The 16,562-nt window shown below is 40.5% G+C and overlaps 1 protein-coding gene across 1 annotated transcript in view; it reads right to left on the reverse strand.

Moving 5' to 3' along the window:
* Positions 1-13,587, reverse strand: part of vta1 (vesicle (multivesicular body) trafficking 1) — a 69,191-nt gene extending 55,604 nt beyond the window's left edge. Inside the window, exon 1 of the mRNA XM_036581227.1 lies at positions 13,386-13,587. Coding sequence (XP_036437120.1) covers positions 13,386-13,476 — 91 coding nt within the window. The 5' untranslated portion in view covers positions 13,477-13,587. The remainder of the gene's footprint in view (positions 1-13,385) is intronic.
* Positions 13,588-16,562: the final 2,975 nt, after the last annotated feature.

The following is a 16,562-nucleotide window of genomic DNA, read 5'->3' on the forward strand; positions in this document are numbered from 1 at the left end:
CAGTAAGGACAGAATTGTATATTCAGGAATGCCAGCCCGCGCACTCGGCCTGCCCCACTACAAGGATCTCATTATGCCGCTGCAGCTTCAGTTCGAGGACTGGACGAAGTCCAGGGAGCAGGAGGGAAAACAATGTCAAAGAGGCGCCTTTTCCATAGGTTTACAGCACAGCGGCAGTCCGGCCACTTGGACTCCGCCAAAGAAGCAGCATACAGAAGAAAACAGCCTCAAACAGAACTTTCTGACTATTTTACAGCATACCTGAAAACTGAAAACACACATTTTTGGGCCCAACATTCATGGCTGCTACTAACTAGCGAGATTTTCACCTCATTAGGGTTACAGACTTTGGTAATGTGATGCATTCTTAATGCTAAACAACTGAGCAACTTCCTATTTCAGTGCCTCTTATGCTCGTGGGTATATTTCGGTTTTTCCATCTGAATTTACATGACCGAATCATAAGGCACATTATTCAGGACCTGCATGAAATAAATGTACATTTTTATTTTATTTATTTATTTTTTTTGTAAAAGCTCCCTTGAAATTAACAGAAAATGAGTTTTATGATCATAAACATCTTAGATGCTCAAGCCAAAAATCTTAGATGCTCTTTGTATTTTTTTTAATAATAGTAATTTTAACAGAGTATACCACTGAAGAGACGCCATCCGAGATCCAGTTTACAGCTCAGATTTGTGGAAAAAATGGGTCAAATTTCAGCTTCTTGTATTATAAAGTTTTAAAACTGCATTACCTTTCGATTTAACTGGAAAGAAGACAGTTACAGCTCTCAAATGACACCCACCCTTTGAATGAAGCTTATGAAATATGAACTGCAACTCAGTTACTGCATGAAATAAACATACATTTTTTGGGTTTTTTTTTTGTAAAAGTTCCCCTCAAATTAACAGAAAATGTGTTTTATGATCAAACATATTGCTATATGATTACAATTTACTGCTGAAAGCCAAAAATCTTAGATGCTCTTTGTATTTTTTAATAAAAATAATTTTTACAGAGCAGATCACTGAGGAGACGCCATCCGAGATCCAGTTTACAGCTCAGATTTGTGGAAAAAATGGGTTGACATTCAGCTTCTTGTATTATAAAGGTTTAAAACTACATTGCTCATCTATTTGACTGGAAAGAAGAAGGCTACAGCTCTCATATGACCCCCACCTTTTGAATGAAGCTTATGAAATATGAAAGTTATGAAGTAAAGAATATGACGAAGTGCGTTTTTGAACCACCAGGTCTGCTAAACAGCAAGTCAGTTCCAAAAGACTTGCCGTTAACAAAAAGGAAAAACTCAGGCATAACGTGAGTCATCCTTCACTTTCTCCAATTTCATAACTCTTTTCAACTTTAGTAGAAAAGTGATGTGAAGAAAAGAGACCATGAACGTTTCCAAAGTAAAAGAAACCACTGCATCAGCAGCAAGTCTGCGCACAAGGCCTGAATCACTCGGAGAAAAATGCTGACCTCCAGTGGCACACGGCATCAGCCGCCTCTCTGAAAGGAAGCTATTCAGAGTGATACACTACACTGAACAGCTCAGCTGAGAGAAGGACTTAACAATAAAAATCAGCAAAGGCCTTCTGGCTTAATAACAGCTCATTTGCAGTGGGTAATTAGTTTCACACTGTGATAATATCAGATAATAGCTGAGCCCTCATAGCTCAACCTAACTAACATGTTAAAAATCAGACTAAAATTTGACGAATAGTTAAATACAGACTAGCCAGACAGAATATCATTGAATAGAATATGACATTTTCTTTATCTTCACCTTTAAATGATATTATTCATTCCTTTCATCAGAAAGCAAAGCTATAAAAATGATAGTCTAAACAGGGGCGATCTTTACTCTGTGACACTGTGATAACACCAGTGTTGGTTTTGATGCCATCCAGGCATTTCTCAGGTGTATAAGTTGAAAAAAATCCTTACAGATTTGAGAACACAGGCTAAACTTAATAAATAAATAAAATAAATACAACAATAAGTTCAGAGCTTACCTACATTTTCATTGTGGTGATAATATCTGACATCCCTGTAGTTTAATATGTATATTAAGTCTCATTATTATACAACCCCATTTCCAACAAAGTTGGGACGCTGTGCAGAATGTAAATAAAAATAGGATGCAATGATGTGTAAATCATGTAAACCACATTTTTAAAGGAAAATACTACAAAGAGAACATATCAAAAATGTTTTTTGAAAAATATATGCCCATTTTGAATTTGATGCCAAAAACACGTTCCAAAAAAGTTGGGACGGGGGCCTGTTTACCACTGTGCTTCATCACCTCTTCTTTTAACACTCTGTAAGTGTTTGGGAACTGAGGAGACACTGCTGGAGTTAGAAAGTGAAATGTTTTCTCGTTCTGGTTTGATACAGGATTTCAGCTGCTCATCAGTTCAGAGTCTCCTTTGTCGTATTTTTCATTTTATAATGTGCCAAATGTTATCAGTGGTGACAGGTCTGGACTGCAGGCAGGTCAGTTTAGCGCCCTGACTCTTTTAATATGGAGCAATGCTGCTGTAATACATGCAGAATGTGGTTTGACATTGTCTTGCTGAAATAATCAAGGCCTTCCCTTAAAAAGACGTCATCTGGACGGCTGCATATGTGGCCAAAACATGTATATATCGTTCAGCATTAATGGTGCCTTCACAGATGTGCACGTCACCCATGCCAGGTGCACTAATGCTCCCCTATACCATCATGAATACTGGCTTTAGAACTGTGCACTGATAACAAGCTGGGTGGTCTTTAGCCCGGAGCACACAGTGTCCATGATTTCCAAAAAGAATTTCAATTGTTGAATCGTCGGACCACAGGACACTTTTCCACTTCACCTCAGTCCATTGTAAATGAGCTCAGGCCCAGAGAAGGTGGCAGTGTTTCTGGATCCTGTTTATATACGGTTTCTTCTTCATGTTTCACTGCCCATGCAGTGATTTCCACTAAAGAGTCATGTCTGTTTTTAATGCAGTGCCCAAAGATCACCGCCAGCAAATACTGGTTTTTGGCCTTGTCCCTTACATACAGAGATTTCTCCAGATTCTCTGAATCTTTTAATGATATTATGTACCATAGATGATGAAAAGCAGAAGTTCTTTGCTATTTTATGCTGAGAAACATTATTCTTGAATTGTTGCACTATTTCAGTCTTTCACAGAGTGGTGAACCCCTCCTCATCTTTACTTCTGAAAGACTCCGCCTCTCTGAGATGCTCTTTTATACCCAATCATGTTACTGACCTGTTCAGTCAACCACCAGGTGTTTTTTTTTAGCATTACACAACTTTACCAGTCTTTTGTTGCCCCCGTCCCAACTGTTTTGGACCGTGTTGTTGGCATCAAATTCAAAATGGGCAAATATTTTTCAAAAAACAATAAAATTTCTCAGTTTCAACATTCGATATGTTGTCTTTGTACTATTTTCAATTAAATACAGGGTTTAAATGATTTGATGGGGTTGAACATTAGTGTGTAAATGTTGTACCATTTAACTCTAAAGCCATTTTCCAGCAGATTTGAGAACTTTAAACTGTCCAGGTCTGAGGAATATGAAAGACTTTACATAATTCTTTTTATAAACACACAAAATATATACATATATAACACATACAGTGTTCTCCATGAAGTCCCTGGCAAAGATGAGCTAAAAACCTAAAGGAAAAGGGTTTTATGACCATTTTCTTACGATGAAATGCAATATTTCCATTCATATTTCACCTTTGTAAAGCATACCTCAGAAAAAAGAGTGATCATTCACGACTTCCTGCTTCACTATTTATAGGTATTGATATGACGTGACACGCAGACCAGAAACACTGAGTCATCCATCAACACAGGGACGATGACATAATACACAAATGATCTGTGAAATTATGAACTCTATATAATCACAGAGGTTTATAAAACAAGGCAAGAAGGTTCAAACAGACGGAGCTGGAATAAACCCACCGGAAAAAGTTTTTTAAATCACAAGAGCTACAATTTTTTAAAATTAAAGCCTACAATCTTACAAAAGATCATCAAGATTCTTAAAAAAAGATGGTTCTTCAGGGTGTTAGTGTGTGTTGCGCTGGTGCGAGTGGATCAGACTGCTGCTGGAGCTTTTAAACACCTCAGTGTCGCTGCTGGACTGAGAATAGTCCACCAACCAAAAATATCCAGCCAACAGCGTCCTGTGGGCAGCGTCCTGTGGGCAGCGTCCTGTGGGCAGCGTCCTGTGGGCAGCGTCCTGTGGGCAGCGTCCTGTGGGCAGCGTCCTGTGCCCACTGATGAAGGACTAGAGGATGATCAACACAAACTGTGCAGCAGCAGATGAGCTATCGTCTCTGACTTTACATCTACAAGGTGGACCAACAAGGTAGGAGTGTCTAATAGAGTGGACAGTGAGTGGACACAGTGTTTAAAAACTCCAGCAGCGAGACGCAGCAAAACACTTTCGGAGCGGCTCTGAAACCAAAGACGAAATAAAGGATTTAAATATTCTTCATCTTTTAGATGATGTATGTTCATATTTTCAGGTAAAGCGGCGCAATGTTAAAAAAAAATAAATAAATAAAAAAAGTCATGAAGTTTGAGTTTTACATTATGTTTATGTCGCGTCTTCTTCTGTAAGTTTATTGGCTGGTTACAAAGCAGAAATCTGATTACTGTCTGACTCATGTAGACCCAGAGTTTCCCCATTATCTGATTACTGATTATGCATGTAAACATGTTGATTGATCGGAATTACTGACAAAATCTGATTTTCTTCAATTATTGGATTATTAAGTGCATGTAAAACTAACTCAGTGAAAGGGCAGATTCCTTAAGGTGAGTTAGACCAATCCGAGGCAACCAAACCTCTGTGTGTTGTGACATCACAACCACAGCTTACTGGCAGTTTGGTGCGCTACGTTCAGGGGTCGAGCCTCAAGCCAGAAGAGGTGGATATTCTGGTCTTCCTGGCCAAAATAAATCAGGCTGGAATCATTATTTATACAAAACTGACAAACCACAAAGCATTTTATGGTCTTCTTTGCTCTTATCAGGGTTTGCAATAGTTCTGGAAGATGATGTATTCAACACAGTCCAGACCTAAATAAGAATACAAATATGCTAAAATAAAGAATACTGTGCTCAACACACCAGCAACAATAACCTGGGTATCTGGAGCAGGTTAGGTGGAATGACTTCATCCGATTCAAAACTTTAACCTAAAAAAAACTCTTTAAAGCTTTAAAAAGAAGTCCCACAGCCGTGAATGTAAATACAGGGTGTCCCAAAAAAACTGACATCATTTCGTCGTCTAATAACAGCCAATTCTCCCTCAAATGATCTCAAATTTTAACAAAATGTGTAAAAACAAACCAAGTTTAATTTTTAATGTTTATTTCCAGGTTGAAGAATGACGTTCACTAGAAATGAAAAGGGATTTTATGTGTTAGAATATGCTCAAACACAGTCAGACAGGAGTGTGCAGCGTACATTTTAGAGAAAATTCAATAAAAATGCACCAACCGGACAGCAGATTTGGACACGGCACAGAAAATTCAAAGAGGAAGGCTGTCTGTGCAGGACAGAGGGGTCTGGACGACCACCAGTATCGGAAGATATTACATTTGTGAAGCTGTGAAATCGGTTATAAAATCTACATCCCTCAGAATTTCTTGTTCCAATTTTGATAAATAAACCTTGTGTTGTTCAACAAGAAGCCTGTTTAATTTCGTTTGCCAGGACATGTAGTTACTCAGATATTCACATCTTAAATGATGTCAATTTTTTTGGGACACTCTGTATTTAGCATTAAGTTCTCATTCTTTACCCAGCCAAACAGAAACCTTCACATAGCAACGTAAACTCTGCCTTCTCCAATTCAGTCTGATTGAATTCCCGAAGATAAACACCACCGATTCTCGCTACTACATTAACACAGCATTAATCTCAAGTAGGGCTGAACGATTTGTGGAAAATATCTAATTGCAGTTTTTTTCGACTAATATTGCGACTGCGATATAAATTGCTCCCTCTGCATTAAAGCCAGGTTTGATCAGGAGTCACAACACAAATGATAAGAAGAGACATTTTGCCTTTCAACAAAGTCAAACCACCTTCGGAGCCACAACATTTAATGTTCAGTATGGGCTAAAAATATAAACGAGAGCGCAGATTTACTCCGCTCTGCTTTAAGCTTCAGCTATCGCCGCTTTCCTCTCATCTCCGCCAGAAAACCTTTCTTCAAAACTAGAAGAGTTTCTTGTAAAATGTCTCAGCGTCCGGCTGTTTTACGAGGCTGAAGTCGCTTCTCATTCGCCGGCTTCTCGTTCTAATTTTCCCGTTCCACCTTAAATTCTGCCTTAGGCGCCGAATGTAACTGCTGCACCATTTAAGGTGGAACGGGAAAATTCGAAAGAGAAGCGAGTTCATTTTCGCAACTTTTTAGAGAAAGACAGTCTCTCAGCAGATTTAACCAACCGCGCTGCTTATAAATGCGAATAAGTCTCCAAATGTTCGTCTTAATCTCTGTTTTCGTTCGCTACTGGCGAGGCCAGACCTCGGGGCTGTGTGACCTGCTGTCTGCTGTCTGTTCTCGGTCGTTGAGAACCAGGGCTTTCGCGCTATGCTGCACACTTTGGAGCCGCCCCCCCCAACACACACACACACACACTCTCTACAACGAGACCAAAACCGAAGTTATAAGATCACTAAAGAAGACGGGAAGGACGGCTGTAACGCGCTGCGTGGACACCCATCACCACTGGATCTTATTTCAGGGTAACAGCGCATTTTATTGCAGATGAGCGGCAGCAGCGTCTCTGAATGAGAGCCTGCTAGTTCACTTGCCACATCACTTCCATTTGATTTATTAATAAAAGATATTTTTGATATTTAAAGCAAAGTATTTGTAATGATCTGTAATGCATTTACATTATGGATCATTACAAATACTTTGCTTTAAAACTACCAAGTCCTCAGACAGTAGGAAGATAGAAATCCTGTGTAGAGAAAAAAGATGCATCGATAATCGTTTTATAATCGCATCGCAGCATCTGAATCGTAATTGAATTGAATCGTGAGGTGTCTAAAGATTCCCACCCCTAATATATATATATATATATATATATATATATATATATATATATATGTATATAAAATTGAGATTCTGAGGCTCGACCCCTGAATGCAGTGTATCAAACTGCCAGTAAGCTGTGGTTTTGATGTCACAACACTTGGACGTTTGGTTGCCTCAGATTGTTCTAACTCGCCTACAGGCATTTCCCAAACTCTTAGTAGGTTCCGTTTCCCCTCTTAAAACTTCAAACTATCTTTTAAGATGGTTCTTCAAGGGTTCTTTAGTAAAAATAACTGTTCTATGTAGAACCATAAGGACTCAGCAATCCTTTTGCATGCATAAAACGTTCTCTGCGCGGTGAAATGGTTCTTCAGAGTGATGGAGAATGTGTTGCTTATGGTTCTATACAGAACCTTTTTGAAAAGAGTTCTCTATAGGACCAAAATGTTCTTCTTGTAACAAGCTTGACATCAACAAGCAACAAAGTAACAGTACCAACCCTTTTTGATGCAATACAGAACCACATACAACACGTTCTCCAATCTGAAGAACCTTTTCACCATGCAAAGAACTTTTTATGCATGCAAATGAGTCTGAGTGTTCATGGTTCTGTATGGAATGACCGTCTTTGCTAAAGAACCATTTTTAAAAAAACCTTGATTAAATATATTTTTTTAAGAGTGCAGGCTAGAGCTGGGCGATATGGCCAAAAACGTTATCATGATAAACAAAATTCATATCGTTCGATATCGATACATATCGCGATAAATGTCAAATCATGATTTCTTTCACGTTTGAAGGCTGATTTTGCTCCTGGGTGGTTAACTGTGGTGTTAAACTATCACTTATGGTCCGATCATGACAAACACTCGGCAAACAGTGGAACATTTCACTAATCTGTCTTGGGACAGTGGGAGAAAGTTTCTGAGCTGTTTTTATCAGCTTGAAAAGCACAGGTGCAATTTTTGTAATAGTCATAATTTAAGAAAGAAAACAGATTATTTTATCTGTCTGGTGACGAGCGCTCGGCTACCCCGCTACAAACGCTGAACAAGTGGCCAACAACAGAGCTGAACTCTTTAGTTTCTCAACAACGTCAGCTCGGTTCGGTAGGTCACTGCGGTCACTCCTACCACATCCATGTCAGAGCAGATTACAGTATTCAGACACCAGCTAGACGGCTGGGTTTCTCTATGCTATCGCAGTAGTTTGAGGGGTGAACCGCAGTATATCTGACGCTCGCTGTGTAAAAGCATTATCTGCAGTGTGAATCTCTCACACCAGTCACAGAGTCCTCCTTTTAGGCATGTTTAAACTGAAAGCGGTGATTTTGTGTCTTGTTTGATCTACAGTATCATCAATTCACCGTGTTGTGCCGGAGCGCCGCTTCAACTAGCCAGCAGCTAAAAACAGCTAGCCTGGAGAGACAGCGCTCTCCCGCTCTCCAGTGCCTCACAGCTTCCTCAGTTTACTCTCGAACATGAACCACTTCTTTCTTTCACTTTCGTTGCTCGAGAATGCACTAATACTGAAATATGACGGTTTGGTTCTGTAACACGGCGCTGCAGACGTGATTTAACACCGCTAAAGTTGTTAGGATGTACAGAAAGAGGTGAGTTCGCTGTAGGACAGTAGTTACACCACTGACCTCGTCACTCACACTGTAAGACAGGAGAACAGATCGCCGGTCGCTCCACTCAAACAGGGACTGTAAAACTCCGCGTTTCAGCCGTTGCTAAAGTATATTTGGCGACCCTTTTTTTACTCGTGGCCCCCTCCCTCTCTAATCAAGTCGAAAAACTCGGAAGTGCGCCCTCTCCTGGCGACAGCAGAGTAGTGTCGCTTTCCTTGCAGTAGAAAACGCCACCAGGGCTTTCGCTAAAACGTGGAAGTGTGAGAATGGTGTATTATATTGAACATTTATCGAACCTGTCTTATCGCTCTATCGAGGAAAAGTTATCGCGATACTTATTGTTATCGTTTTATCGCCCAGCCCTAGTGCAGGCTACAATTCAAGAAAACTGCAGCTCTTGCGATTTAAAAATTGCGAAAATTGTCTTAAACTGCAATTTCGATATGAAATGATTAATCTTTCAGCCCTGATCTCAAGTATCCCTATAACCACCAAATCCAAACCCTAACAACAAGGCAGGACGACTGATGATGAGCTTTAAAGCACTAACTAAATTAACACTGACACTAGGGCTGAACGATTTGGGGAGAATATCTAATTGCGATTTTTCCGACTAATATTGCGACTGCGATTTAAATTGCGATTTTGTATAAATAGCGATTCCAGCCTGATTTATTTTGGCCAAGAAGACCAGAATATCCACCTCTTCTGGCTTGAGGCTCGACCCCTGAACGTAGCGCGCCAAACTGCCAGTAAGCTGTGGTTGTGATGTCACAACACACGTAGGTTTGGTTGCCTCTGATTGGTCTAACTCACCTAGAGGCATTTCCCAAACTCTTATTAGGTTCAGTTTCCCCTCTTAAAACCTAAAACAATGTCTTTGCTAATGCTCACACTTAAAAATGATGGTTCTTCAAGGGTTCTTTAGCCAAGACAATGGTTCTATACAGAACCATAAACACTCAATGATTGATGGAGAATGCGTTGTATATGGATCTATATAGCACCTTTTTGAAAAGGGTTCTACATAGCACCGCAGTGTTCTTCTATTGTTACAAGTTTGACGTCATAACAATAGTAGAACCCTTTTTGGTTCTATCAAGAACTCTACACAACACATTCTCCATCAGTTTTAGGAACCATTTCACCATGCAACAAACTTTTTAAGCATGCGAATGGGTCGTTGAGTGTTCTTGGTTCTATATGGAATGACTGTCTTTACTAAAGAACCATCTTTTTAAAGAACCCTTTTTAAGACTGTAGCCTATAATTAAAAATAATCGCAGCTCTTCCGATCTTAAACTGCGATTTCGATATAAAAACGATTAATCTTTCAGCCCTAACTGACACGTCTTTTAAGTACAAGGCACTGACCACTGACTTGAAACTGATGCCTGAAACTGATGCCGCCAGCCCATGACTGGGGGCAGTAATGGGCTGGAGGCTAGGGAACCAGCCTGGCGACCAGAAGGGTTCGATCCCCTGAGCCAACAGGACGTGACTGAGGTGCCCTTGAGCCCACCTAACCCCCAACTGCTCCCCGGGCGCTGCGGATAGGGCTGCCCACCGCTCCGGGCAAGTGTGCTCACTGCCCCCTAGTGTGTGTCTTCACTAGTGTGTGTGTGGTGTTTCACTGCACGGATGGGTTAAATGCGGAGGTGAAATTTCCCCATTGTGGGACTAATAAAGGTCACTTAATCTTAATCTTAAATCAATAAAGTCCTGTGACCCGACACGCCCATCCAAGCCATTCAAAACACTCTGAAGCACATTTTCAGAAGGCATTCATTACATAATGACACTTTCGATGAGTCACAGTCATAAATTCCCCAACACAATGCTGGTTAAATCCTGTCAAAAGCCAGTTGAAATGTAATAAAACTAGTTTTGACTCCTCTTTGTCCACCATACTTACTTTTTCCAGTGTTTTAGGCTCATATTTAGTCCTCACACAGCAGAGATTTTCACTCTAATATCGCATGAAAAATATCTCATTATAAAAAGTGAGCTGACATTTGCTGTGTAATTTACAACAATTTTAATAAAGGATCAAAAATGAAAAAGAATTAGGAAATATAAACATAATCATTAGGCTACTTTTACAGGTGCAACTCTACCATGACTTTCCCAAATAAGGTGGGGCAAAAACAAAGAGATATTGAGATATGCTAAAATGTTCCTCATTCTGATAACATGCAGTTACAGGGGAATTCCACCATTTTTCAAAATTTAAATAATTAATTCCTTGACATTTAGAGTGGTTTGACGTTAGGTGGATCACTGTAGAGAACCTTACAGACTCTGATTTCTTTACAGTGGTGGTGATAGAAGCCAGGGGTTGCAATGTCTACAACACAAATATAGACATTTTATTTACTATCCAGAACCACCAGTGAACTTACACGAGTCTACATAATGCTGATGATGGTAACACAGAAATAACTCAAAAAAATATATATGTAGTTTTCTTTGGGGACTATTTTACCTATCAACGCTCTGCATGTATCCCTTCGCCATGAATGGATTAAAACACATTTTAAGCCAACATTTAAAACACAAAACTATTGCAAAGCAATGTCTCAGACATCAGACGGCATATATATCTAAACACTTCATGTAATACCTTCCTGTGATGGAGCTTTTTGAGGTGGACGTCTGGTTCCTATCACCACCACTGTGAACAATTTTGACTCAACAAGTTTCTCTGGAAGGGAGTGTTTCACACCAAACCACTCTGAACGACTCTGTTTACATCTGAGCAAATTAACTACGCCGACTCTTTTCGAAAAGTCTGTGGAGTTCCTCTTTAAGGGCTAGTAGATTGCAAAGAATTGAACTAGCCGCGATGTCAGGGAACTAGGGTCAATGAAATGTGCTAACAACTCACCAGACAGCTCGCATTTAATGACTTATAACACAGCTATGGCTCGAAAGACGCCATCATTTCCTCTCCTTTCCTTATGACTTTCTACATACCAGTGGTGGACAGTAACTAAGTAAATGTAATTTGTTTCTGTACTTAAGTAGTTTTTTCTGTATCTGTACTTTACTGAAGTTTTCCATTTTGGGTGACTTTTTACTTTCACTCCACTACATTTCAAAGTAAATATCTCACTTTTTACTCCACTACATTATGAGAAATCTGTCCTTCCTTTTGGTTTATGTGTGTATAAAAACGTAACACGTCAAAACGAAAGAAGCACGAAAGCAGGAACACCAATCAGGGCACAGCGGTCACTTTGTTTTGAGCTTGTTTTGACCTGTTGGTCATACCGACCCAGTGCAGCACACGGTTCAACATCAGTGCAGCAGCGTAAAATTTTGGGAGAGTCTATTCAACATAAATGATGAACTAACCTAACTTTGTGTAAATAGATCACAATATAGAAATATGTACTCATATGCAGTTGTGACTGACATCGAATTTATACAAACACTATTTCATTTTATAGTAAATTAGTTTTGTCTAGTTTATGTTTATGAACAGAGACCTACAGATGCAGTTTAGTAAAGGAAACTCATTTGTGAATCTGAGTTTAAAGTTTTTATTAAACTTAAACTTGTAATTAAGCTGCAAATAAATCTTAAACTGAAACTTTGCTTGTTTGTAAAAAGTGATTTCAGAGCCACTCAGTTCTACCTGATGGAAACTGTTTGCCTTCAGTGTTTTATGCTCATGATAATTTTAATAGTCATCAGCGTCACTAATTAATGACTCTATTAAAAGACTGGTTTACCAAGAGAGACACTGGAGTATTTTCACCTAAACTGAGTTAATGAAGCGAGTCTTGTTGTAAAAATGATAATAGGACATCAGAGCCATAATTAATCTTTTAGTACTTTCACTTTCGATACTTAAGTACATTTGAGGGAAAATACTTTTATGCTTTTACTCAAGTGGAGGTCTAAAGGGAGGAACTTCTACTTTTACTGGAGTAATATTTTACCTCTCTACTTTAACTGAAGTACATGGTTTGTGTACTTCACCACTGCTACACACTCCAAACCAGACCCACCCTGCCCGAAAGACTGGGGTGTTTCAGTAGCGCAGACACATGACTATGACTGTAACTAACACCAGCACAGACTACGAGACTATTTCAAATGTAGAGACACTGAAGAACAGTAGTTAATAAGCTGTGAGAAGCTGCCTCGTGGGTTTATTTTGTTTTCTTAAGGCATCACAATATGAAAATAGCTGCCAAAGGTAGCTGGCCAGCTACAGCCACTACCAATCCAGCTGTCCAGCTAACGCCCAGCCTGAAATAGTTCGTACTATTTAAATAATAATAACTATTTAAATCATCAATTAGGCGTATTTTAACGTAGACTACGTTCTAGCTAACCTAACGTTAGATGAACGTTTATGACAGTCAGAGCCAAAACACAGCAAACTAAACTAGCCAGTAAACTTCGCAGTTATATAACGTTAAAGTTAACCTACGTTGTTTACTTAGCATTAAAATAACCAAAGCCAAGCGAGGAGAACAGAGTTGGGGCGATACTGATGGAATTACTGGCATTTTACTGAATAAAAACAACAACAGTTCACAGAAGTGAAGTGAGCCGTTTCCTGGATACAAGCTAACTTAGTTAGCTGGCGTGCTAACGCTGCCTTCCGTCGACTCGGCTAACAGGCTAATGCGGTCAGACCGACCGGGGTTAGACTCACAGTAATAGGCCACGACGGGGTCTCTCTTCTCATGTTCCTGCGCCGTTCGTAAGTGGTGCTGGATCGCTTTTAACTGCGCCGGGACAGCCATTCCCCCGAGCAGCGGCACCGGACAAAAACACGGGACAAAAACAACGATGACAAGCGTTTGGGGTCGAGTCTGTTCCGCCTTCCGAGCGCAGTCGCGCCGTTAGCGACCCCGCCAGGCGCGGAGCTTAAAGAGCAATGCAGATTCCTCAGGCGTTAGATGAGCCTCACGGTACGGCGGCGTCTTAGGGCCACTGTTAATACAAACAAAAACAGTGGACTTCGAGAATAAAGAAACAATATGTCGAGAAAAAGGCGTAATATTTCCAGAAAAAAGTCACACTATTTCGAGAATAAAGTCGTAATATTTCAAGAAAAAAAGTCGTAATATTTCAAGAAAAAACAAGTCGTATTATTTTATGAATAAAGTTGTACTATTTGGAGGATAAAGTGGGCTGCTGTACTGTAGGGGGGGCTGCCATAACGCGTTGGGGTCTGGGTTGCTGTACTGTAGGGGGGCTGCCATAACGCGTTGGGGTCTGGGTTGCTGTACTGTAGGGGGGCTGCCATAACGCACTGGGGTCTGGGTTGCTGTACTGTAGGGGTCTGCCATTACGCGTTGGGGTCTCGGTTGCTGTACTGGCGCCGGAGCTCCACTCACTCCTGTCTCTCTGTGGATCATTTTGATCATCATTCTCACTGTCTGTGAAACTTCATGCCCTCTCTGAATGGGGGGAGATGGAGCCCCCGATAGCCGTGTAGACGACCCTGCCTGAGATTCTCCTTCAACAACACAGACAGACAGTTTCGTCCGAGTCCGTCTGGCTCTTTATTCTAGATAAACACAGTTTCCTGCTCAGCCGTTTCAGCCGGTTCTTATCCTAATAACAGGCTGGTGCTGATGTGCAGGAGAGACAGGGAGACTGAGTGTTTCTTTATGGGTGAATCGATATGAAAGTAGAACTCCACCAACTCACCGCCCCTCATTTTATTGTGACCTTTCCTGGTATTAATGCCACTTTCATGTCGTAATTCTATGACTTTTATCTCGAAATATTACGACTTTATTCTCGAAGTCTACTAGTTTTATTTTTATTAACAGTGGCCCTAAAACGCCGTCATATCATAGAGCCCGTTCAGTCCTGCTCCTCAGCAAAGCGTCATAACCCTTGTGTGGTGTTGGGGTCTGCGGGACCCGCTTTCAATATTTACCAAAAAAAAAAGAATTATGAGATTTATTATTATTTCAGCCTCAGATTCTTGGTCTTTGCTCATTTTCTGTGAAGAACATATAAAATAACCCATTTTCAGTGTCTTCACTCTGTTCACCCCCCACACATTTATATTACACATGTGGTGTTGGGCTGAACCCACGGGGAGTAAAAGTGTGGAGGTGCTGTGTCCTTCACTCTGTTCTCCTACATGGCCTGCTGTTAGTGTGTGTGTGTGTGTGTCTGTGTGTGTGTGTGTGTGTGTGTGGACAACATGTACAGGCTGCTGACTGGCTACAGCTGCTACAGAGAACCCTACACTGGACACTGTGCTATTTTAAATCTGGTATTTTTACATAAATTGTTATGGCTGTACTGATTTTAAATCAATAATGCGAAAAACAGACCACTGAGTAACACAGCACATTGACACCACACACAGGTTAACACACACATGCCCTCTGACTCTTAAAGGGGGATTGTGTTTTCTCAATATACTCTAATCAGGCATAACATTATGACACCTCCTTGTTTCTACGCTCATTGTCCATTTAATCAGCTCCACTTACTATATAGGTGCACTTTGTAGTTCTACAGTTACAGACTGTAGTCCATCTGTTTCTCTGATACTTTGTTAGCCCCCTTTTACCCTGTTCTTCAGCGGTCAGGACCCCCATGGACCCTCACAGAGCAGGTACTATTTGGGTGGTGGATCAGACACAGCAGTGCTGCTGGAGTTTTTAAACACTGTGTCCACTCACTGTCCACTCTATTAGACACTCCTACCTTGTCAGTCCACCTTGTAGATGTAAAGTCAGAGACGATGGCTCATCTGCTGCTGCACAGTTTGTGTTGGTCATCCTCTAGTCCTTCATCAGTGGTCACAGGACGCTGCCCACAGGACGCTGTTGGCTGGATATTTTTGGTTGGTGGACTATTCTCAGTCCAGCAGCGACACTGAGGTGTTTAAAAGCTCCAGCAGCACTGCTGTGTCTGATCCACTCAGAAACAAGGAGGTGGTCATAATGTTATGCCTGATCGGTGTATCTCTGTAATTTTTAAGATCTAAATGAAACCATTCAGAATAGTTCGGTGTGAAACGCTCTGTTGTAGAGAAACTTTCTTCACAGTGTTGTAAAGTGACTTGTAAAATCCAGTCATGGTGATAATGCATCTTCGAGTCACGAGGGCCACAGAAAGTATACCCCTGTCCCTCTAAAGGCCCCCAGCCTTCTGCTCCTATTTCTGGTGAATGATGCTCTGAAGGCTCGTTTCCCCTGTTTGGCGGTGTCTGTTTTGTTTTGTGTGACTGTTTGTCATGATAGCGACCACAAAATGTCACAAACAACAGCAAACCACCAACCACAGCCTGAGCACATCACTTATTCAGAGCAATAAAACAAAAAGTGGAAAACTAATCTGAACACCAATTAATTATTAATATTACGTATTTTAAACAGTTTGGGGCGACAACTGTGTGAATAGAATGTCTATATTTGCATCGCAGACATCACAACCCTTTGGTTCCTATCACCACCACTGTAAAGGAATCGGAGTATGTTTTTCTACAATGAACCATTTCACACATTTCACATCAAACGACTCTGAATTACTGTTTAGATGTCAATGACTGACTTATACAGAAACAGAGGCTTGGACAAGGGGTGGCCAGTGCCACACTGTTGGTTCCTCAATGGTTCTTTAGTAAAGGGAATGGTTCTATTTAGATCCATGTGTCCTATATAGAACCATTTCATGTTTAAATGGTTGTTTCCGTGGAGAAATGGTTCTTCAGCTTTTGGAAAATGCTTCTATATAGCACCAAAAGGGAATCTACTATTATTGCAAGCTTGACATCATAACAACAGAAGAACCCTTTTGGTGCTATATGGAAGCATTTTCCAAAAGCTTTTATATAGAACCACATATAACACATCCT

Source organism: Colossoma macropomum, unplaced genomic scaffold (genome assembly GCF_904425465.1).
Source record: "Colossoma macropomum unplaced genomic scaffold, Colossoma_macropomum, whole genome shotgun sequence".
In the NCBI taxonomy this organism is placed as follows: Eukaryota; Metazoa; Chordata; class Actinopteri; order Characiformes; family Serrasalmidae; genus Colossoma; species Colossoma macropomum.